The sequence below is a fragment of the Mesoplodon densirostris genome, chromosome 11, assembly GCF_025265405.1.
Source record: "Mesoplodon densirostris isolate mMesDen1 chromosome 11, mMesDen1 primary haplotype, whole genome shotgun sequence".
Lineage (NCBI taxonomy): Eukaryota > Metazoa > Chordata > Mammalia > Artiodactyla > Ziphiidae > Mesoplodon > Mesoplodon densirostris.
In genome coordinates, this window is record NC_082671.1 from 46,963,754 (window position 1) to 46,987,078 (window position 23,325).

At 46.9% G+C, this 23,325-nt stretch overlaps 1 protein-coding gene and 1 pseudogene across 2 annotated transcripts; both read right to left on the reverse strand.

The window, feature by feature from the left end:
- Positions 1-1,647: 1,647 nt before the first annotated feature.
- LOC132499514 (3-hydroxyisobutyrate dehydrogenase, mitochondrial-like) lies at positions 1,648-2,718 on the reverse strand (annotated as a pseudogene).
- A 7,299-nt stretch (positions 2,719-10,017) lies between these two features.
- AMHR2 (anti-Mullerian hormone receptor type 2) lies at positions 10,018-15,966 on the reverse strand. 2 transcript variants are annotated; one of them, XM_060113671.1, is made up of 11 exons: positions 15,918-15,966; positions 15,433-15,615; positions 14,977-15,168; positions 14,617-14,691; positions 14,329-14,459; positions 13,983-14,213; positions 12,081-12,195; positions 11,766-11,938; positions 11,429-11,576; positions 11,125-11,261; positions 10,018-10,227 (listed from the first exon to the last, which is right to left on the reverse strand). In XM_060113671.1, exons 1-11 carry the CDS (start codon positions 15,964-15,966, stop codon positions 10,018-10,020), a joined length of 1,644 nt encoding a protein of 547 aa, XP_059969654.1. The 2 variants fall into 2 exon arrangements, with proteins under 2 accessions (XP_059969654.1, XP_059969655.1); XM_060113672.1 differs by lacking the exons at positions 11,125-11,261; positions 11,429-11,576.
- Between the last annotated feature and the right edge of the window lie 7,359 nt (positions 15,967-23,325).

Genomic DNA, 23,325 nt, shown 5'->3' on the forward strand with positions numbered 1-23,325 from the left:
TTTAAAGCAGCTTTATTGAAATATAGTTCCTATACCATACAATTCACCCATTTAAAGGGTACAGTTCAATAGTTTTTAGCATATTCTGAGCTTGTGCAACCATTGCCATTATTTAATTTTAGAACATTTTTTGTCCCCCTTAAAATAATTCCACACCCCATTAGTAGTGAATACCTCATTCCTCTCCCTACCTCTCCCCCATTCCGCCCAAGCCCTTAGCAACCACTAATCAATTTATAAATTCTCCTATTTTAAACATTTTATACAAACGGAAACTTGTACAACACGTGGCCTATCGTGACTGGCTTCTTTCACTTTGCATAATATTTCAAGGTTCATCCATGTTGCAGTATGAATCAGTAGTTCATTCTTTTTTTATGAAGGAAATACTGAATAATATGCCACTGTTTGGGTATACCACATTTAGTTTATCCATTCATCAGCTGATGGACATTTGAATTGTTTTTATGTTTTGCCTATTATATATATCACTGCTATGAACATTCATGTACAAATTTGTGCATGACCATATGTTTTTTTAATTATCAGCATAGAAATGTGGTTGAATTCAAAATTATATGGTTATATTTAGAATAATGTAATAATTATCTAAAACACATATCATCCTTGGCTCTGAAACAGTTCTAAAGATGTCATTCTTTTGAAGTCAAAAAACATGTAGTAAGAATGTACAAGGAGGACTGCCCTGGTGGTGCAGTGGTTAAGAATCCACCGGCCAATGCTAGGGGACACAGCGTCAAGCCCTGGTCCGGGAAGATCCCACATGCGGCAGAGCAACTAAGGCCGTGCACCACAACTACTGAGCCTGCGCTCTAGAGCCCGCGAGCCACAACTACTGAGCCCACAAGCCACAACTACTGAAGCCTGTGCACCTAGAGCCCATGCTCCGCAACAAGAGAAGCCACCTCAATGAGAAGCCCAGGCGCCGCAATGAAGAGTAGCTCCCACTCACCACAACTAGAGAAAGCCCGCGCAGCAACGAAAAACCAACACAGCCAAAAATAAATAAGTAAATAAAATTATTTTTTTAAAAAAGAATGTACAAGGAAACAAAAATATAAAAAACAAGTTTGCTGAGTATTGGGAATTGTTACAAGAGGGACACACCAAGATAAATGTAACAGAGTCCAAATTATATAACATGCAGCAAGGCGTTCTCTTGCCTTATCAACTTCTAGAAAATAAATTAGTAACCTCAGTAATGCAAGAATACCACCACTTGGTTAAAAGGACAAACTTTCGGAGGGACACAGGTAGTAATTCACTATACTTCCCCTTTCTATAAGTCCTTTCTTCACACCAGTTTCTTTTCATTCCCCTAAAATATGTTTTATCCTGTTAAAAAAAATGTGGTTTTATTTGTAAATTGGAGTAAATAATATCCTGATTGAAATATGCAACTATTTAGTTAAAGATGCTCAGGGATCAAATTTTTGAAAAAGTCCAGTCAGCTAGTTAGCAGGAACCATCAGTAGCTAACAGAAAAAAAAATTTTTTCAGGTATTATATGTTTGCTAAATAGATTAAAAAAAAAAGAATAAGCAGTTAAAAATGGGTGAAAAATCCCAGGGTTTACTGTGACCAAGAAAATCAAAAGCAGACAGACCCATTTACTTGCGGAGCAAGCTATAAGGAGGTTCCAAAATAGACTCTGGTTTCCAACAGTGTCCACCACCAAAGGGCAAACTCAGAATGTCTCCTCCTCCGTAGAAACTGGAACACAGATGAGCAGCTTTCTCTGAGTAGCCCTTCACATACCTCATCCTGTAGATCTGATGGGCTTGATTGCCCAGAAGGATTGGGCTCTTCGTGCTAACCTCAGAGTCTTGTGCTAATCCCAGATCCTTAGTCATGAGTGTTGTTCTGAATCCACCCTGATAGTTATTAGGCAAGGGAACTCCATCAATCATGCCAGGTAGGGGATTATAAGTATCACTTGACCAAAGCTGTCCTGAGCTCACATATAGGATTTTAGCCAATGGTTTTGGGCCAAGCCCCAACCTGATTCCCAGATTCATAGCATCAGCAGTTCCAATCATACCATACCAACAGTGTGTTGTAGCCGATCCTCCCAGCCTGCCCAGTCCCAAGGGCTCCACAATGCACCACATTGGAGCCCTTGTACCCCAGCAACTCTTGGGCAGCAGCAAATTCATCTGTGACTCCTCCCACCATAAACATTAGGTTCCCAGACTGAGCAGCTCCCACACCACCAGAAACAGGGGCATCCATGAAAATTGCTTCCATTTTCTCAACATCTTTGGCCAATTCTTTCGAAACTGTAGGATCAATAGTACTGGAGTCTATTAATAGTGAGCCTTTCTTCACTTTTTTTGGAATTCCATTTGCTCCGGAATAAGCTTCTATTGCACTGATACTGGTGGGCAACATTGTAATAATTCCGTCAGCTTTTTTGGCTACATCTGCTGGGGAAGACACTACCTGTATACCTGCATCGAGAAATTCTTTGCATGCATCAGGGAACACATCATAAATATCAAGCCGATAGCCATGCTTCATGAGATTTTTTTGCCATTGGATGCCCCATTTGCCTAGTCCAGTGAATCCAGCTGGAATCTTAGAAGCCATTGACCTAGAACACACCACTGCAAGGCTGGCCCCTGCCAGCGGCTCCAGTAGGGAGGCCCGAGGCCCTCCACAGAGCTGTAAGGAGGCTGCCTTGCTGCCCCGGCTCATCCATTGACTGTGAGGGTGCGTGGGGACGCGTGCAACCACCATATGTTTTCAATTCTGTTGGGTATTTACTTAAGAGAGGAATTGCTAGGTAATACGGTAACTGTATGTTTAACTTTTTTGAGGAACTGCCAGACTACTTTCCAAAATAGCCACACCATTTTACATCCCCACCAGCAATGTATAAGTGTTCCAATTACCCCACATCTGCACCAGCACTTGTTGCTGTCTGCCTTTATTAGTATAGCCATGCTAGTGGGTATGAAGTGGTGTCTCATTAAATGTCCGGTCAGCATCCACTCTGGCCCTCTTCTAATTCATTCTCCCACCTCAGAAATTGTTTTCTAAAGCCAACTGTGACATCACCCTACTGCTTAAGATTCTTCAATGGCTTTGCATTATCCTTAAGACAAAGGTGGAAATTATTTTTTCATGTACATATTCACTTTTGTTGAATAGGTAATATGTTCACATGCTTTGAAAACCAAAAAGGACCAAGAGGTAGAAAGTGAAAAGTCTCCCTCCCACTCTTGTTCTCTTTACCCAGCCTCCCCCAACCCACATAGCCCACACAACCACATAACTTGGTTCTTATATATACCTCCACAGTTTCTTCATTACAATCAAGCAAATACTGATATAAATTTATATCCCCTCTTTTAAGTATACAAACAGCAAACTATGCAGAGTTTAATTTGCAACTTTTCCCCCCACTTAATATATCTTGGAGATGTTTCCATACCAGTCAGCACAGTGTGTCTTCAGTCTTTTTCACAACCCTATTTGATTCTTTTGTATGATGTACCATAATCAATTTAACCAGTCAATAGATATTTGTGTTATTTTCAATCTTCTGCTATTAAAAACAATGCTGCAACATATAACCTGACAAATATGTCATTTTACATATTTTTACTTTTTTATAGGTATTGATGAATTACCCTCCATAGAGGTTATATTTATTTACATTCTCACCAGAAATATATGGGTGTCTGTTTCCTCCAACTTGTCCAACAAAAAAAATACTCAAAATCTTATTACTGCAATGTCTGCAGTGGTCTGGCCCTGCTACCTTGCTGGTCTCCTCTCATACTACTCACCCCTGGCTTTCTGCTCTTCAGCCCCTAGGCTTTTTTCATCCCTCCAGAAGATCTTGGTTCCATTTGCAGGAGGGCCTTTGCACTTGCTGCTCCTGCAGCCTGGAATGCTCTCCCCATCTCTCTCCACTTTGCCTAATTAAATCCTGCTCATTCATCAGCTCTCAGCTCCAGGATCACTTCTTCAGGGAAGCCTCCTTGACACCCTAGTCAGGTAAAACTCCTTTGTTGTAGCCTCTAGTAGAATCTTGTCTTTCCTTTAGCACACCTATCTCAGTTTATAATTATACATGAATCAGTAATTACTTATGTTAGCTTCCTACATTAGACTGTAAGCTTCTTGAAAGTAAGAACACTTAACAGTTTACACAGTGCCTGGTACATAGGATGGTATAAATGAATACACTGTTAAATAAATAACTACATGAATGAATGAATGGACAAAGAGGAATAGAGCAAGGTGGTTCTGGAGTTAGAGAGACCTGGATTCAAATCCTGACTTTGACACTTATTGTGTGACCTTGAATAAGTTATTTAACCTCAATTCCCTCATTTGTAAAACAGTGGCAATGGTACCTACCTCATAGGGTTGTGATGAGATAATCGTGTGTCTGTCACATAATAAGTACTTACTATATGCTACCATGTATTACTATCATGATTCTTAATATTAAGAACTTTTACTGTTAGACTAGGATGATTTTAACCTCCCTTCAGGACCCTCAGAGGCTGCCAATATCCTCCATACCTCTCTTCACCTACCTGCTAGTTGGGAAATTCTTCCTCAGATTTAAACTCAGATTTTTTTTTTTTCCCCCACGCCAAGCAGCTTGTGGGATCTTAGTTCCCTGACCAGGGATCGAACCCGTGACCCCTGCTGTGGAAGCACAGAGTCCTAACCACTTGACCGCCAGGGAATTCCCTAAACGCAGATTATTTAAAAAGCATTTAAATAATGCTTGTAAAGCTCATTTCTCTGATTCATTAAATCATTAATGATTTACCATGTTTCTGTCATTCATTCATTCAACAAATATTTCTCAAGCTATCCAGGTACTGTTCTAAGCACTAGGGATAGAGTGAAAACCCAGAGAAAAAATCCTTGCCTTCATCGAGGTAATAACTTGGTGGGAGAGGCAGAATATAAATAAATATATAATAAAATGTCAGATAGTGATGTGTACTATGTAGAAAAATTAATTGAAATAAGGGGAGGAGCTGTGGTGCCAGTATTTACAGATCCTTGTAAGTCATGGGAAAGAGTTTAGATATTATTCTAAGTGTGAATGGAAGCCTCTGGAGGGTTATGAGCAGAGGAATGACATGATCTGATTTTCATTTTTAAAAAGTCATTCTGTAAACCAATGTTCATAGAAGCATTATTCATAACAGCCCAAAGATGGAAACAAGCCAAATGTCTATCAACAGATGAATGGATAAACAAAATGTGGTATATGCGTACAATGGAATAGTATTCAGCCCTAAAAAGGAAGGAGAGTCTGACACATGCTACACTATGGATGAACCTTGAAGATATTATGCTGAGTGAATTAAGCCAGGCACAGAAAGACAAATGCTGTATGATTCCACTTATATGAAGTACCTAGAGTAGTCAAATTCATAGAGACAGAAAGTAATTAGCAGGGACTGGAGGCAGTGGGGAATGGAGATTTATTGTTTAATAGGCACAGAATTTAAGTTTAGAAAGATGAAAAAGTTCTGGAGGACAACGATCACAGTTGCACAACAGTGTGAATGTACTTAATGTCACTGTACTGTATGCTTAAAAATGGTTAAAATGGGGCTTCCCTGGTGGCGCAGTGGTTGAGAATCTGCCTGCTAATGCAGGGGACACGGGTTCGAGCCCTGGTCTGGGAAGATCCCACATGCCGCGGAGCAACTAGGCCCATGAGCCACAACTACTGAGCCTGCGCGTCTGGAGCCTGTGCTCCGCAACAAGAGAGGCCGCGATAGTGAGAGGCCTGCGCACCGCGATGAAGAGTGGCCCCCGCTTGCTGCAACTAGAGAAAGCCCTCGCAGAGAAACGAAGACCCAACACAGCCAAAAATAAATCAATAAATTAATTAATTTTAAAAAAATGGTTAAAATGGTAAAATAATAATAATAGTAATTATTGTTATTATTCTGGCTACTGTGTGGTGAAAGAACAAAATAGGGAGAAACGGTTAAAGTGGAAGCAGAGAACCCAGTTAGGTGGCTACTACTGTACTCCAGAGAAGGAATGGTGGTGGCTTGGATGGAAGTTGTAGAGATGATCAGGAGGGGTCAAACTCTGTGTATTTTTTTTTTAATCGAAGTATAGTTGATTTACCAGGTTTTGTTTTTTGTTTTTTGTTTTTTTTTGCGGTACACGGGCCTCTCACTGCTGTGGCCTCTCCCATTGTGGAGCACAGGCTCCAGACGCGCAGGCTCAGTGGCCATGGCTCACGGCCCAGCCACTCCACGGCATGTGGATCTTCCCAGACCGGGGCACGAACCCATGTCCCCTGCATCAGCAGGCAGACTCTCAACCACTGCACCACCAGGGAAGCCCCTACCAGGCTTTTTTTTTTTTTTTTTTAAGGTAGAGCTTAGCAGATTTGGACTGGAGGTAGAGGTGGAAGAAACAGAGACATCAAGGATGAACCCAAGAATATTGAGCAACTAGGAAATAATTGTGTCATTTACTGAAATAAGATGGGGGAGGAGCAGATGTGAGTACTTTTGGACAAAGTTAGGTTTAGGATGGTTATCAGATATCCAAGTGGAAGTGTTAAGAAGGCAGTTGGATTTGGCAGTCTGGCGCTCAGGGAGAGGTCTTGTCTGAAGAGAAAAAAATCGAGAGTTATCAAGGTATCTAAAGGAACCAGTAAGCCAGAAAGAGAAAAACAAATATCGTATATTAATGCATATATATGGAATCTAGAAAAATGGTACAGATGAACCTATTTGCAGGGCAGGAATAGAGACGCAGACATAGAGAACGGACATGTGGACACGGCGGCAGGTGGGTGGGGGGAAGGAGAGGGTGGGACAAATTAGGAGATTAGGATTGACATATATACACTACCATGCGTAAAATAGCTAGCGGGAACATGCTATAAAGCACAGGAAGCTCAGCTCAGTGCTCTGTGATGACCTAGATGGGTGGGACGGGGGGTGTGGGAGGGAGGTCCAAGAGGGAGGGGATATAGGTATACATAAAGCTGATTCACTTCATTGTACAACAGAAACCAACACAACATTGTAAAGCAATTATACTCCAATAAAAATAAATAAACTCCAATAAAATAAATAAATAAACAAATAAAGAATCCAGATGGGGACTTCCCTGGTGGTCCGGTGGTTAAGAATCCACCTTCCAATGCAGGGGACATAGGTTCAATCCCTGGTCGGGGAACTAAGAGCCCACATGCTGTGGGGCAACTAAGCCCGCGTGCCACAACTACTGAGCCCATGCGCCACAACTAGACAGCCTGCATGCTCTGGAGCCCATGCACCACAACTACAGAACCTGTGCACCACAACTAGAGAGCCCATGTGCCACAACTACTGAGCCCAAGCACTCTGGAGCCCACATGCCACAACTAGAGGGAAGCCCTCGCACCGCAACAAAGAGCCCGTGTGCCACAACTAAGACCTGACACAGCCAATAATAAATAAATAAATATTTTTAACAAACAAAAATTTTTAAAAATTCAAGGAGCCAGTTAAGCTCAGCCAGGGAGCAGGGGTAGCCAGAGTAGAAAAGAGGGCCCAGCCCGTGGCCTCAGGCCTGCCAGTATTTAGAAACTGGCAAGAGAAGAGGAATGAGCAAAGGATAAGAAAGGATACAGATTTTCCCCTTCTTCAGTGAGGAAGCGGAAAATCAGAGGAAAGTGTGAAGGAAAGATTCAAGGAGGGAGCTATCAAATGTTCACATGCTGCTGATACATTATGTAGGATGCAGACAGAGAACTGGCCATTGGATTTTGCATGAATAGTGAACTTTTTAAAATAAATTTATTTATTTATTTATTTATTTATTTATTTATTTTGGCTGTGTCAGGTCTTCATTGCTGTGCGTGGGCTTTCTCTAGTTGCCGCAATCAGGGCCTACTCTTCGTTGCGGGCCTACTCTTCGTTGCAGTGCACGGGCTTCTCACTGCGGTGGCTTCTCCTGTTGTGGAGCACGGGCTCTAGGTGTGTGGGTTTCAGTAGCTGCGGCATGCGGGCTCAGTAGTTGTGGCTCGCGGGCTTAGTTGCTCTGCGGCATGTGGGGTCTTCCTGGACCAGGGATCAAACCCGTGTCCCCTGCATTGGCAGGTGGATTCTTAACCACTGCACCACCAGGGAAGTACCAAGAATAGTGAACTTTTTAAGAGTGGTTTTAATTACATTCTAGGGCTGAAATTTTGCCTGCAACGAATTGAGAAGAGAACGAAACGTGAGAGGTGGAGGCAGTAAACAAAAGCAATTCTTCCAAGGAGTGTTGGTAAACAAGAAGCAGAGGAATGGAGCAGTAATCATAAGAGAATGGGCAAAAAAAAGGGAGGATGGGCAGTCTGGAAGGGCTTTTTAAGATGGGAGAGTTTAAATCATGTTTGTAAACTGATAGGAATAATCCAGTAGAGAGAAAAAATGCTTTTGCTGGAGAAAGAAGGGATAACTGAAGGAGCAAATTCCTGTGACCAGGAAAAGAGGGGTTCAAGTTTACATGAGGAGACTGACCCTAGATAGGACAGTTCACTTAGTACAGTGTAGTGGTTGAGAGAATGACCTCTTGTTACCTGAAAACTGGGTTCACCTCTTGGTAGGTGTCAAGCTAAAAGACACAACCAAGCCAAAGAAGAAGGAAGAAGAAGGAAGGATTTATTGCTTGCAGCAAGTAAGGAGAACACTGGGAATCTGTCCCAAAGCAGTGTTTCCCTGAACAGCAAAATTGGGGAATTTTTAAGCTAAGGGTAACATGCATATTCATGAAGGGGCTTGAGCAGAGGAAAATTCAGCATAGAAGTGGGGCAAAGGGTGACAGAGTCCAAGCTTTAGTTGATTGAAGTCATGAATGTCAGAAAAGGTGAACATCATCATTCCATTCTCCACCTTGGTGGGAGCCTGCAGAACTTGTCAGATTGTTATGTATACGCCTTGAGGAGGAATTAGGACTCTGTTTTATCCCTGAACTATTGTTTCTTGACAGCTTTTGCTTTGTTCCTGCATTCCCTCAATTCCCTTAAGATCTTTTTTTTTTTTTTTTTTTTTTGGCTGTGTTGGGTCTTTGTTGCTGCGCGTGGGCTTTCTCTGGTTGCGGCGAGCAGGGACTACTCTTCGTTGCGGTGCGGTGGTTTATCTTTGTTGCAGAGCACGGGCTCTAGGCGCATGGGCTTTGGTAGTTGTGGTGCACAGGCTAAATAGTTGTGGCTCGCAGGCTCCAGAGTGCAGGTTCAGTAATTGTGGCGCACGGGCTTTGTTGCTCTGCTGCATGTGGGATCTTCCCGGACCAGGGATTGAACCCCTATCCCCCGCATTGGCAGGTGGATTCTTAACCCCTGTGCCACCAGGGAAGTCCTCCTTGCAGTTTCTTACTGCACCACATGACAGTACAGCTCACTGGGCCAGGAATGCCCTACTGCTCCAACACTCCTGGAAAACTCCTGGTCTTCAAGACACATCTCAAGCATCCTGTGCTCTGTGAGGCCTCCCCACTCAAGCCTCAGGAGAGGATACTGCCCCAGGACACTGTATGGGTGGCCAACAAAATGAGCTGTGGGTCTCGGAGTAGTTTCAGAGCAGCAATTTCATCTCTCTCACCCTTTTCCCAATGCCAGTATGAGATTCCACCAAATAAAGGCTTATGAAAGAGAAGGAAAAGGAGAGAGACAGGAGGAGTGCAGGATCACTGGAAGGGAGGAAGGCCTCAGGACCAGGACATAGAGTCGGGGAAGCTGACTTTATCTCTTTCCTGTGCATACCCCCCACACACACCAGTCACTGGTCAGAAGCAGTGGATTGGATACCCACGGAAGGATCCATCCAAGCATTTGGCAAGTAGGAAGGGCCATGGCGAGGCAGAGCAGACAGGCACCTGATCACCGTATTTATGTTTCTGTGTGCACCGACTCTACATGAACTGCATATTTACACATGAGAACTGGTACTGGCAGGTTGAGGATTTCTGGAACAAGGGCCTTGCTGAACACTGAAGTGGCAGACACTCAGCTGAGGCCTACGAGGGAGAATGGCAGGGCGGAGGAGTGGAGAGACGGTCTTCTGGGCAGAGAGGTGGGCAGCCACGTGGACAGTCCTGTGGGAAGGGGTGGGCCTCCTGAGGACGGGCCAGGGAAGCCAGGCGCTGCTGTACACACTCAGCTGTCAGCCGTGCTTCTGGGTCTGCATCCCAGCAGTCCTCCAGGAGCTCTCTCAGGCCGCCAGGGTCCTGGGAAGAATGACCAGGAGGCAGGCTTTACCCCAGGACCCTGAGTGGCCCCATGAGTGTTCCCAGGGTTAAAAGGTATCTATCACGGCCCTGTTCTCAACACTCTTGTTCTGGTCCTTCCTGGAGCCTTCTTCCTCCCCTTCACTGAAATCCAGCCCTTTGCATCTTGTTCCCCATGAGACAGGTTCTCTCCAAAGAGTCCACCTTTTCCTCTGAGGAGCTAATTCAGGTTAATTAATGGCCTACCCTGCTGATGGGAAATTACTCTCCTTCCTCTCAGGCAATCAGGGTCTTCTGCAAACAATGCCTGGGCCTTTGTTATCTAACCCAACAGACACTTGTGCAGTGGAAACTTCAGATCAGGTAGCAGAGGAATGGGCTTCCTGTTAGGAAACTATTTTCCTCCGAAACCCTGAAATTTCACTATTAGGCCACTGTTTTAACCCTTCATACTTAGTTCTGGCTTTTATTGGGTCATGGCAGAAACACAGATGTATAGGACAGCATGAGGAATTATTGGATTAAATGTTGGGCTCCAGTGTACTAGGAGAGGAGCCATCTTGGGGGCAGAGCTCAGGGCAGAAGCAAAGCCAAGGAGGGCTTCCTGGAGGAAGGAACTGAGGGACAGGACAAAATGATGATGGAGAGAAGAGGGATGGACAAGGCAAGACTGAGCAAGAGGCAGGTGTGTGTCTCAGAAATGGGCTGTGTGAGACTTACGGTGGAAGGGGATGAACTGAGGTTCAGAGCAAGTTTGCCCAGCTCCAGCTGACCATGAGCCAGGAGGGTGGGAGATGAGAGGGGATAGGAGTAGGTAGGCTGGTCCTGGTGGACAAGTCCTTGAAGCCCATGCCAGGCCTCTCCAGGTCCCCAGCCCACCAGCCTGTGGCCTCTTACTGTGGCAAAGCAGCACCAGGTGGATGGGATGTGAGGGCGCCTCCTCTCCTCCACTGCCAAGGTCCACAGCTCACAGGTGGTAGGGGTGCTACCCAGTTCTGCCTCATAGGCCAGTTGGAAGGGTGGTGTTCTGCTGTCTGGGAAAAGGCACATGGGGCTAGGTGTCAGCTAGCCCGAGGGGGTGACTTCTTGCGGAATGGCCAAGAGGGAGAAGGGAAGAGCCTCCTGGGTCAGGAGGTAGGTGGGTCTGGAATGGGTGGGTGGGGCATGGGGGGAGTGAGGCCACTGTCACACCCATCCTTACCGGGTCTCAAATCTGGGCAGCGGCTCATGATCTCCCACAGGAGCAGAGCCAGAGAGTACACATCAGCTCGCCGGAGGGCCGTGCCCCAGTCCTGTAGGTCCAGAGTCTTGTCCAAGAGCTCCGGTGCCATGTACCTCTGGGTGCCAGCCTAGACAACAAGGCATGGAGGGCCAACAGTCATCACCACGGCAACCCTCACCACACAATGGTCCATGCAGACAACCCCCAACTAGACTCAGCAACACCCCATGTGCTATCGGTGCTGCCGCACTGTTGTCACATCTTCATCAGCACCACCACCAGCATCCTGGGCCTCACCCTTATCCAGAGTACTGACCTCCATGATGGCAGCTGGGCCTCGGGGTTGAGTAGGAGCCCAGGTTGGGGGCTGGGCGAGGCCAGGGAGCACCAAGGCGAGGCCCAGGTCTCCAATGGCGCATGACCCATCGTCCCGAATGAGCACATTCTGGCTGCTCAGATCCCGGTGGGCGATACCTGGTTTATATTGGCCTGCGGGAGAAGCCAGGTTGAAGGGACACGGGTCTTCTTGCTTTCTCTTTTTGACCCAATCCTTCCCCTCCAAGCTAAGGGAAAATCAGAAACAGCGGTGTGGCTCCTGACTCCCATGGCTTCCTGCCCCCAGCTCACCCACCATCCTGCCAGCGTTCCTCATGGAGAAACGCCAGGCCCTGCGCCAGGGACAGTGCCATCCGCAGGGAACTTCCCCAGTCACTGGTGTGCTGGGCCAAGTAGTGGCACAGGGAGCCCTGGGGAGAAGCAGAGAGAAGAGAGGGACACACAAAGCTGGAGGTGGCTGATCCACCCCAGGGAGCAGAGATCAATTGACCCCCCTGCATCTCCCAGCAGACTTACACACCGACACACCCAGGGCAAGGCAGCAGGCAGTGGAGGAGTGAGCACGTGCATCAGTTGGATTGACAGGAAAAACAGTAGCTCTAGTTCAACTGTCCCAAGCACTTACTGCGTGCCAGGCCTCCTGTAGCCCTCACTACAACCCTGGGAGGTAGGAACTCCTGTTTTACAGATGAGGAGCTTGCTGGAAATCCCTGGGCAAGAGAGTAGCAGAGCTTGACCCTCAGCAGTCTGACTCCAGCATCACTCACCTTTAGCTAACTCATACTGCCTCACAGGACTTGGGGTATAGACAGAAACAGAAGAGGCAGAGTGGGTTAGGTGGGGCACCCTCGCGAACCACCTGGCCTGAGGTGTCACCTTGTAGCAGAGCGCGGATGGGGAGAGCCATTGGGTGGGAGAGCAGCTGGCAGGGAGCAACTGGGAATTGGAGGGAAAGGAGCAATAGAGTCCCTCATTCTGCAAACATTATTGAGCACTTTCAGTGTGCCAGGAAAGGTAAACAAACAAACAAAACTAAAAAAGCAGTGATTTTTGAGCTAGGCAGTGAGGTACATTGGTCAAAGAAGGGACTTTGCAGAATTCAAGATTTCAGAGGTGAAGGAACTACAGGTGCTGATAAAGTCCCACGTCCTTAGCAGGCCCACAAGGCCAGTGTGGTCTGGCCCCTGCCTACCGACTCCTCTTCATCCTTTTTGCTCATGATCCTCCTTATTCTTTTTTTATAGTACCTTTTCTTTTCTTTTTTTTTTTATTACTTATTTATTTGGTTGCACCGGGTCTTAGTTGCGGCAGGTGGACTCCTTTAGTTGCATCTCGCGGGCTCCTTAGCTGCAGCACGGGACTTCTTACTTGTGGCATGAAAACTCTTATTTGCAGCATGCATGCGGGATCTAGTTCCCTGGCCAGGGATCGAACCCAGGCCCCCTGCATTGGGAGCACAGAGTCTTACCCACTGCGCCACCAGGGAAGTCCCTCTTGTAGTACCTTTTCTTTCAGCACTTAACATGCTTGACATTTTACACTTCTTTTTGTGTTTGCTTGATCCATTTCTGCTTCCCTACTACTCTATAAAATCTGGAAAGGCAGGGACTGGGTGTGTTTTTCCTAGCACAGGAAGTGTGACATATAGTTCATAAACATTAGTTGAATGCCTGGAGGTAATTCTTTAACAATGGTATTCCTTGAGGTTGGGAATATGAATTGTTTTGATTTCTCCCTTTTCTTGTCAATGTAAGTCAAAAACGTTAGCAAGTACTGCTTATAATAATAAAAGGTAAAAACAGGGCCTCCCTGGTGGCGCAAGTGGTTGAGAGTCCGCCTGCCGATGCAGGGGATACGGGTTCGTGCCCCGGTCTGGGAGGATCCCATATGCCGCGGAGCGGCTGGGCCCGTGAGCCATGGCCGCTGGGCCTGCGCATCCGGAGCCTGTGCTCCGCAACGGGAGAGGCCACAACAGTGAGAGGCCCACATACCGCAAAAAGGAAAAAAAAAAAAAAAAAAAAAAAAAAAGGTAAAAACAATACAAGTCACTTCTAATGTTCTACAGAAAAGGAAATCTAAAGAATAAGAATAAAGCAAAAGAATAAGCGTGGACAGGGCCTCGCTGCCATCCAGCACCCCGCCCGGACGCCTTCCCACACACAGGCAAACACACACATATGCGTTCCTCAGCACTCACCTTGGGGTGTAGTTCCAGTACCAGCAGGGGCCCACAGGGCAGGGGACCAGGGCTGCCCCTGCTGGCGGTGATCAAGCGGACAATGTGGTCATGCCGTAGGCCCGGCAGCCCGTACAATGCTCTCTCAGCTTGGAACTGGGCCACAGCCCTCAGGGGGAAGGCCTTGATGGCTACCAGCTTGCCTTGCAGCCGGCCGGCCCACACCACTGCGTGACCTCCTTCCCGGATTACCTGGTGAGGACATGGTGCTGGGTGTGGGCCCCAGCTAGGAGCAGAGCCAGGCTTCCTCCCCAGCACACCCTCCGAGAGAGCCCAGAGGAGCCCACCGCCCGCCCTCCCCGGGCACCTGGGAGAAGCACAGCTCGGGCAGCTCGGGCAGCTCGGCACTCCAGTCCCTGCCTGAGTGTGGTTCCAGCTCCGGCTCTGGCCCTGGCTCTGGCCCACTGTGCACTGGGCAGGCCTTCCGTTGTAGCAGGGCTGAGGCAGAGAAGAGCCTTAGGGCCGGGGTGCCCGGGTATAGAGACTGGGAAGGGGGCTTTGTGGGAAGTGATGGGGGTCAGGGGAGCCTGGAGAGGGGTCAGAGCACTGGGACAGTGTGTTGGGGTCACAAGGGAGGGGTGGGGCAGATGAATACCCAGGACGATGTTGCTCAGCAGCAGCAGGAGAAGAAGCAGCCCCAGCAGCACCAGTGCTGTCCAGATGGACTCGCCTGGACGTTAAGGCAAGAACGCGGGCTGGATGAGCCCTGTCCCAAATCGTGTTCTCTGCTCCTCTCCCGCTCCTCTGAGAAGTTGCTTCTCCACCCGCCCCCACCCTGGTCACAAGCCCCCTTATCTCCCAGTCACCAGGGCAACCAACTTCTCAAGGCCAGGAGGAGGGAAGCTTGGGACGGGGTTGCGGGGGGCGGGGGTAGAGTGAGAATTGGCCCTGGTTCTACCTCTCATTCTAACCTGGGTTCCAGCCCCCACCTGGCTCCAGCATCCTGGGTGGCTACCTGGGATGGCCTTGGGACCCTGGGAACCAGGTGTCCCAGGGCTCCCCAGACGAGGCAGGTGGCTGTAATTGGCATTGCAGAAGTCAGTGCCACAGGAGCAGGTGAAGAGAGTAAAGCTGGGACTAGGATGGGCTCGGGGGCTCGGGTCACAGTGGGGGGACTCACAGCCTGGCTCATCACTGTCTCGGCATCCTAATGGCATGGGATTGGGAGAAGAGGAGAGAAAGGGGGCGAGAGAGAGAGAGAAAGAGTGTACGAGTGAGCATAACGGGGTCTGGGAACACGGAGGGAGTCCCTTCTCTATCAGAGGCGTCCCTTCCATTTCTTACGGGCTTTTCTTTCCCTCCACACATTCCCTTTCTACTCCTCTCCTCAGCTGCCACCCCCCCCAACCCACCCAGGATGTGCCTCTCTCCCCCACTGGCTATCGCCTGCCATGTGCTGTGCCATATTCACCTTGCATCTCCACCTGTGCCTGGTCTTGGGTCAGGTTCCAGATCCCAAAGCAGCAGCGGCTGTAGAGGCAGTGGATAACCCTGGGGGGCCCTGGTCCTGCGTCTAGCAGCTTCCCCAGATTCTTGGTGCTTCCCCGCACTCCAGGGGCCTCAAAGAACACACAGATCCGCCTGCCCGGGGGTGCTGCGGCCCAGGGTAAGGAGAGGGGAGGGTTCAAGATGAGAGTGAATGCAGGGGCAAAAACAGCAGCCAAAGAGAGACAAAACATGTTTTATATCCCAGGGCCAGCCTGGTAAAGCCACAGGAGGAAACAGGGTCAGCAGAGGCCTGGAACCTGACCCCCCACCAAGGGGACCCATAGCTGTACCCATCACCTTCACTTGCCCACCCCATCACCACTCTTTCAAAGGGGTGGCTGCTGCTTCAAGTGCCCCCTCCTTTAATGGGTAGGTGGAAGGACCCTGCTCCTCCCTGTAGACACTTACCTTGCACAGCTGTGGGAAGCAGTGCCCAAAGCCCCAGAATCCCCAGCATCATGCAGTGGGAGGGGGGGAGCATGAACCAACACAGCTGCCCCTGGCCAGAGCTTCCTTCAGATGCAGGGCACCGTGGGGCTGCTGATCCTTCAGTCCCCAACTCCACCCCCTCCCTCTTCCCAGTCTCTGTGGGGGAGACGGCTGCTGAGGGGGAGAGGATGGGTGTGGGGAGAAGCAGGGAGAGAGAGGGAGGAGCAGAGAACCAATCTCGTGTCTTCCTCTCTTCAGCCATCTCCTCTTTTCTCTGTAAAGTGGGAGGAGGGCGCCTTAGTGGTCCCGCTGAGAACCCAGCAATGCCTAATTTCAAACCTCTGCCCTTTGCTGACCCTAGGACAAAATGCTGGATCCTGTCAGCCCTTCCCAGGCTGGAAACCAAAGAGAGGTCAAGTGCTCAGAGCCATTCAGCTGTGCCCAAGAGCCTTTCTAGCCCTTATTTTCCGGGCTCAGATCTGCAGTCCCCTGGGCACAGAGAGGCTTCACAGCCTATACTAGAGTAGACCTAATTTTCCAAACTCAAGAGTCACAAAAGTGGTTGTATAAAATTACTCAGAGTTTTTTTTTTAAATCACATTGAAAATAGGTATGATGGTAAGTTTTATGTCATCAAAATTTTTTTAAAAATCACATTGAGTCACACACTAAATACATCACCATTATTGAAAAGGTAACAAACTTTTATTGACCACCTACGTGCTAGGGCACAGCTAGGGCTATGAATTTTACAATCATCTCATCTAATTCCCCCATTGAGCTATTTATTATTATTTTCACTTTAGAGGTAAGAAAGCTGAATTTAGGTAACTTGCCCAAGGTCACTCTGCTAGGAAATAACACAGCTAGGATTTGGACCTTGTTAAGTTTGACTCTAAAGCCCAGGCCCTGTCCTTTTCACTTATGCCATGATGCCGGAAAGAAAATACAAAATTCGGCAATAAAAAAATATTTCCATTTAACACAGTATTTGAATATTTGAATATGGATTGAGAAAATGTGCATCAATACCTGTGAGCAGGCCACTAACTAGAAAAAGATACAGTTCAAACTATCACCACCAGAGGTCAGCAGACATAGGAGAAACTCGGGGACACAGTGAGGCGGCAGAAAGGGCGTCCTCTGATGACTAACGTCCGTAGTACATCTCCAATATCTATTAAGCTGCAAGAACTGTAAAATGTGAAGAGGGCACAGGGTGTGTAGAGGGAATGTCAGCATGGAGATGGAAGGAGAGAGGTCTATAGCTTGTGCTGCTGTCGAGAGACAAGAGGTGTCCAACTCCACCAGATTACTGCTCAGAATAAGGGAAACCAGAGCAGCTGCCTCCCATGAGAATTAGAGCCAGAGGAGACTGGTTCCCTGTTTTCCTAACCTTCTGTTCCCCTGGTGGCTGCCTGGAAACCCTTTCTGGGGATGGTCTGGCTTAGATCAGGGCTGAGGGCCTGAGTACTCTTTGATTCTGGAGCCTTTCTCCCGGGGAGGCTGCATGAGAGGGTAAAAGCTCCAGTAGTGTGAAGCAGCAGCTGGAGGAATGACCAGGGCTTAGAGGCTGGTGGATAGCTGCCCATCCCCTCCTGGGTCCTTTTGGGAGTCCAGTGAGGTGGAATGTTGTACTTAGTTACAACTATCTTCCTTCACCAGCTCCCAGATCAGTAAGTCTCGGACTGAGGGGAGGAGTTGAAGGTAAGATAGTTTCTTGTGTCAGGACTGTCTCAGGAGACTCCTCCAGAGGAGAGCAAGGTAAGGATCAGGCAGGAAGGCAAAGTCTCCTCACCCAAAGCCTTGGATAAAGACTCTCAAGACAGAAACGTTCCAGTCAGGTTTACAGGAACTGGCAGTCAGAGTTTAGGGTTGAGGTGGTGAGAGAAGGGGTAAGGATTTGAGAGCTGGGGGATTAGGAAGGTCCCGAGAGGGAACTTCAGCATAGAAGAAAGGCTTCCTGGATTCCACATACACAAAGCTCTTCATCAGGATCCTCTGATTAAAGTCTGCAGTGGCCCAATAATTTACCTTTGACCCCACTGATGACAAGGCTAAAGTGAGTTGTTTATTCAATTTATAAAATGTTAGGTCCTAGTCTTAAAAAGGTGTTCCATTAAGTGTTGGACCTACAAAGGTACATGTGATTACCGCCCTCCAGGAACTCATAGTCTAGAAAGGCAGGAAAATATATCAATAAGCAACCAGAAAACTGGGTCAAGCTAGGGGTATGAACAAGGAGCTATACAAGCAGAAAGATCAAACGAGCTAATTCTGTTCAGGGCATAGAAGACAAGGGAAGAAAGGTGCCCAGAGGTTTCATAGCAAAAGCGATATTTAAATTGTCTCAAGGTAAACACACTGAAAACAAAAGGAGGCTGATTATTACAGGCCAAGGGAACAGCAAAAATAAAGGCAGCAAGAATAAAGGTAAGAACATAAAGTGTGTATGGTGGTGTGTTGGGGGCTGGGGAGATTGAGCAGGAAAAAGGGGTATGAGATATGAAGCAGAGAATCGTGACTAGAGATAGACTGGGACCAGACTGGAAAGTGTAGACTTTTCCTGAAAGCAAAGGATTTTACACAGGGGTCTGGTGGCAAAGTGGAAGATGGATGACTGAGGCTCAGGGAGACCAGAAGAAGGGAGATCAGTTACAAGACGTAAGCAGTAGCCAGGGTGAGTACTAGGACAATGGAAATTAAAAAAAAAAAAAAGAGGGAGGGAATTCCCTGGAGGTCCAGTGGTTAGGACTCCATGCTTCCACTGCAGGGGGCCCCAGGTGTGATCCCTGGTCAAGAAACTAAGATCCTGCAAGCCACTCAGTGAGACCAAAAAAAAAAAAAACCCACAATCCCCACCCCCAAAAAATAAATAGAAGCGGGGAAAAATTGAGATACACTGTATTTATTTATTTATTATTTATTTTTGGCTGTGTGGGGTCTTCGTTGCTGCGTGTGGGCTTTTCTCTAGTTGCGGCGAGCAAGGGCTACTTTTCATTACTTTTCACTACTTTTTGCAGTGCACAGGCTTCTCATTGCGGTGGCTTCTCTTGTTGCGGAGCGCCGGCTCTAGGCGCGTGGGCTTCAGTAGTTGTGGCACGCGGGCTTCAGTGGTTGTGGCTCACGGGCTCTAGAGCGCAGGCTCAGCAGTTGTGGTGCTCGGGCTTAGTTGCCCCACAGCATGTGGGACCTTCCCAGACCAGGGCTCGAACCTGTGTCCCCTGCATTGGCAGGCGGATTCTTTTTTTTTTTTTTTTTTTTTTTTAAATTTATTTATTTTAATTTATTTTGACTGTGTTGCATCTTTGTTGCTGCATGCGGGCTTTCTCTAGTTGTGGCGAGTGAGGGATACTCTTCACTGTGGTGCCCAGGCCCCTCACTGCGGTGGCTTCTCTTGTGGAGCACAGGCTCTAGGTGTGCGGGCCTCAGAAGCCGCGGCACACGGGCTCAGTAGTTGTGGCCTGTGGGCTCTAAAGCACAGTATCAGTAGTTGTGGTGCACGGGCCTAGCCGCTCCGCAGCATGCGGGATCTTCCCAGACCAGGGCTCGAACCCGTGTCCCCTGCATTGGCAGGCAGATTCTCAACCGCTGTGCCACCAGGGAAGTCCCGGCAGGCGGATTCTTAACCACTGCGCCACCAGGGAAGTACCGAGATACACAGTATTGGTAATTGACAGGATTGGTAATCAAATGAATGTTGGTAGATGAAAGGCAGAATTAAAAGATGATTCTGAGGGGAATTCCCTCGTGGTTCAGTGATTAAGAATCCACCTTCCAATGCAAGGGACACGGGTTCGATCCCTGGTGGGGAACTAAGATCCCACATGCTGTGGGGCAACTAAGACTGGACGCTGCAACTACTGAGTGCGCAAGCTCTGGAACCCTTGCGCCACAACTAGAAAGAAGCCCACGAGTGCTGCAACGAAAGATCCCACATGCCGCAACTAAGACCCGATGCAGCCAAATAAATATTTTAAAAAAGAGATGATTCTGAGGTTTCAAGCATAAGTGATCAAGGAGTAGTAATCCTGTTAAGTGAGGTGAGGAACACAAAGGATTATTTTTCTTTCTTACATGTTGAGTTTATCTGTGGGACATCCAGATGAAAATGTCCACTAAGCAGGCTGCCAGGATGAGAAAAAAGTGAGGCATTTTGATTTGGGAGTCATTAAAATGTATGTAATAGATAAAGAATGGATGCAACTTGTTTAGGGGTGAAGAGTAAGGAAAGGACCCAGGATGGGGAACAGCATTATTTCAGGGACAGAGGAAGAAGTGGCTATGAAGGAGACTAAAACAAATAGAAAGGTTGAAGGAAAACCAGAAGGGCCTCAGTTTCACACTCAGTGGGAAGAAAGCACTAAGACACACACTGTTGCAAAGAGGTCTAAGAGGCTAAGGACTGAAAGACCACCTGAGCAGGCAACCAGGGCGCTGCTATTGATAAGAAAAAGTTTGGGGGCTTCCCTGGTGGCGCAGTGGTTGAGAGTCCGCCTGCCGATGCAGGGGACACAGGTTCGTGCCCCGGTCCGGGAAGATCCCACATGCCACGGAGTGGCTGGGCCCGTGAGCCATGGCCACTGGGCCTGTGCGTCCGGAGCCTGTGCTTCACAACGGGAGAGGCCACAGCAGTGAGAGGCCCGCATACCGCCGAAAAAAAAAAAAAAATTTGGTAAACGATAGGTGCTTAACAAAGTGGACTGAGAGGTGAATAAAAGAGAAAAATTAAATGTAAACTACTTTCACTAACTTTGGAAATGTTAAGAATCAGATCAGCCGCTTGAAGAGGAAGCACAGGTTTTTAAAAATGGGGGGTGGGGAGCAGGGAGGCAGATTTTAACATGTTTATAGGCTGACAAAAGGGGACCCAGGAGAGACTGAAGATAAAAGGAGAAAATACTATCGAAACAAAGAACAAAAAGAAGTTAAAGAAAACAAGGTTGAGAGCACAAGTGGCAGGGTTGGCTTGCAAAGGAAAAATATTTCTCTCAGAAGAGAGAAGGGGGTAAACTGGCACTGGTGAGTACCTAGATGTTTGTTAGACAGAAGAGAGGGAAGTCTGAGGAAACTGATGCTTCTGTTTCATGAAACAGGAAGCAAATCACCTGCTGAAAACTGGGGTCAGGATTGGGAAATTTGCAATTAATGGTATGTCTCACTCACCAGACTATGAAGTACTTGATAGCAGGGCTTGTCTTATTTCGTTTTTTATCCTCAACCTAGCACACAGTAAGGGCTCAATAAATGTTTACTGACTGAATAGCTGGCACAACTATTAAAGGCCCACTTAAGGCTCCAAAGCCAAAAAATAAACACTCCCCCCCCCAAAAAAAACCCTCCAATAAAGTCAAATATTAAAATGTTATATTGCTAATGGCTACATAAGGAAATCAACTGGCTGGCTGAGTGATTGACGAAACTGACACAGGGAATCAAATGACCAAAAATAATCAAGAATGCTGGCAGCTATATATAAACAAGCAACCAAGGATTCTTAGATAGGTAGGAAGGGAAGGAAAGGTATAGGCTGATGGGAAATAGGAAAGGCTGTCAAAATAACTTCAATTTCAGTTTCAAGGGGCCATAATCCAGATTCGATCATTTTAGACACAGGTTGGTATTAACTGAACGTAAAATATGTTGGAGCTAGATCTTGGTTTCTAAATACCATTCTCCAATAAAAAGAACAAAGGCTCCTTGGAGAAATGGCTGATCTAGGGCTGGGGCAGGGAAAATACAATATGAGCCTGAAGCATCTTGTGTATCAGAAAGAAAGAAAGTGCTCAAAAAAAAAAAAAAAACGGATGTAGACATATCAAGGGGACACAGAAGTCAACTTGAAAGCACTCCCAATGTCCAAAGCTGGGACAATTCCATCAAAATAGTGTATAATTGGATTATAACAACCCGCCTATAAAATAAATATACGTGAGTACATGCTAGTTTAAATTAATGGAGAAGAGACAGGTTCCTCACAGAAGCTTAATTCCCACCAACCCCATTAAGGGTGGCCTAGACTTACTTCCAAAGAATAGGGAAAGAGAAACAGTGGAGAAACCAAGCAAACACTACCTTAACCAGGTGCTGAAGGTTTTAGCATAAGTAATGTCACGTGGTAATCACATACTCCTTGATAGGATGTGATGAGAAGGGCATTTCACCTGTGCACATTTTTTTTTTTTAAACCTGTAAGCTCAGTCTAATAATGAGAAAAAAATCAAATTCAGACTGGGGGATATTCTACAGGACATGGCCAGTACTCCCAAAGACTGTCAAGGTCATGAGGAACAAGAAAAGACTAAGAAACTGTCACAGAGAAGACTAGGGAGACATATCAACTAAATGCAACGTGGTATCCTGCAATAGACCCTGGAACAGAAAAAGGCCAACAATGGATGAAGCCCATAAAGCCTGGGATTTAGCTAAAGTAATGTACCAGTGTCAGTTTCTTAATTTTGACAATGTACCATGACAGTGTTAACAATGGAGAAAACTAGGGAAGGGGCATATAGAAACCCTCTGTACCATCTTTGCAACTTTCCTTTGAACTTAAAAGTATTTCGAATAAAAAGCTAAATAAAAAAAAAGTTGGGCCTGCCCCTGTTCCTCTGGGTCCTCCACATTTATATGTAGTCGTGGCACACTGATTTGGTCATGAAACTCTTTACCCGGGAGTTAAGTGTAAGACAACTGCACTGATTAACATGTATGTAACAACAGTGTAGCTGGAAACCTTTGCTGGGTTTAGTATATGAAGTTATAACCATATTCTCCCCATTCCCAACCCTCTCAACACACCAGAGACATGGCTTTTTATTAAAAAAACTTTTTTTTAATTGGTTTACAAAGGAGCTACAGACTACATTGAACTAATCTTTGTACAAAAAGGAAAAAAAAAAAAAAAAAAAAGCCCCAAAACACCCAGAGACAAAAGGTAAGGGGGGAGACAAGAAAGGAAGATACAAAAGAGCAGGAAGAAACTAAGACAAGAGATTAGCATCATACATACACAAGATCAAGGGGAAAAAAGAGCAAGAAAGATGAGAGAGCATTTAAAAGTTATTTCCCCACACAGCCCCGGTGATAATTGGATTGGAACCAACAACAAACACAGCATGAGATTATTAAGAGATTTAAAAAAGGCAACAGTGGTATGGAGACTGGTTATTGACAGTGTTAAGAGAGAGAAATAAACTTGTTTTAGGCACCAGAGACTGGAGCACTGCCCCTCCCTCCCAGAGGAGGAGAGACTCGGGAAGAAGAAGCAGGCCCTGGAGCAGCTGCCATTGGTGTGTGTAGACGTGGTCTCCTCAGGTCAACCTCAGCATGTTTTCCCAAAATCTTTGTGCCCTAGACTCTAGGTGAAAGCTATGGGATGCCACTG

What these genes read in the sequence shown, in the direction of transcription:
- AMHR2 (XM_060113671.1), bottom strand. Translation starts at nt 15,966, where the DNA reads ATGCTGGGGATTCTGGGGCTTTGGGCACTGCTTCCCACAGCTGTGCAA. An exon ending in CCGAGCTGTGCTTCTCCCAG is followed by an intron (nt 14,214 to 14,328) that starts GTGCCCGGGGAG and finishes TGTCCTCACCAG; the next exon opens with GTAATCCGGGAAGGAGGTCA. An exon ending in TGAGGAACGCTGGCAGGATG is followed by an intron (nt 11,939 to 12,080) that starts GTGGGTGAGCTG and finishes CTTCTCCCGCAG; the next exon opens with GCCAATATAAACCAGGTATC.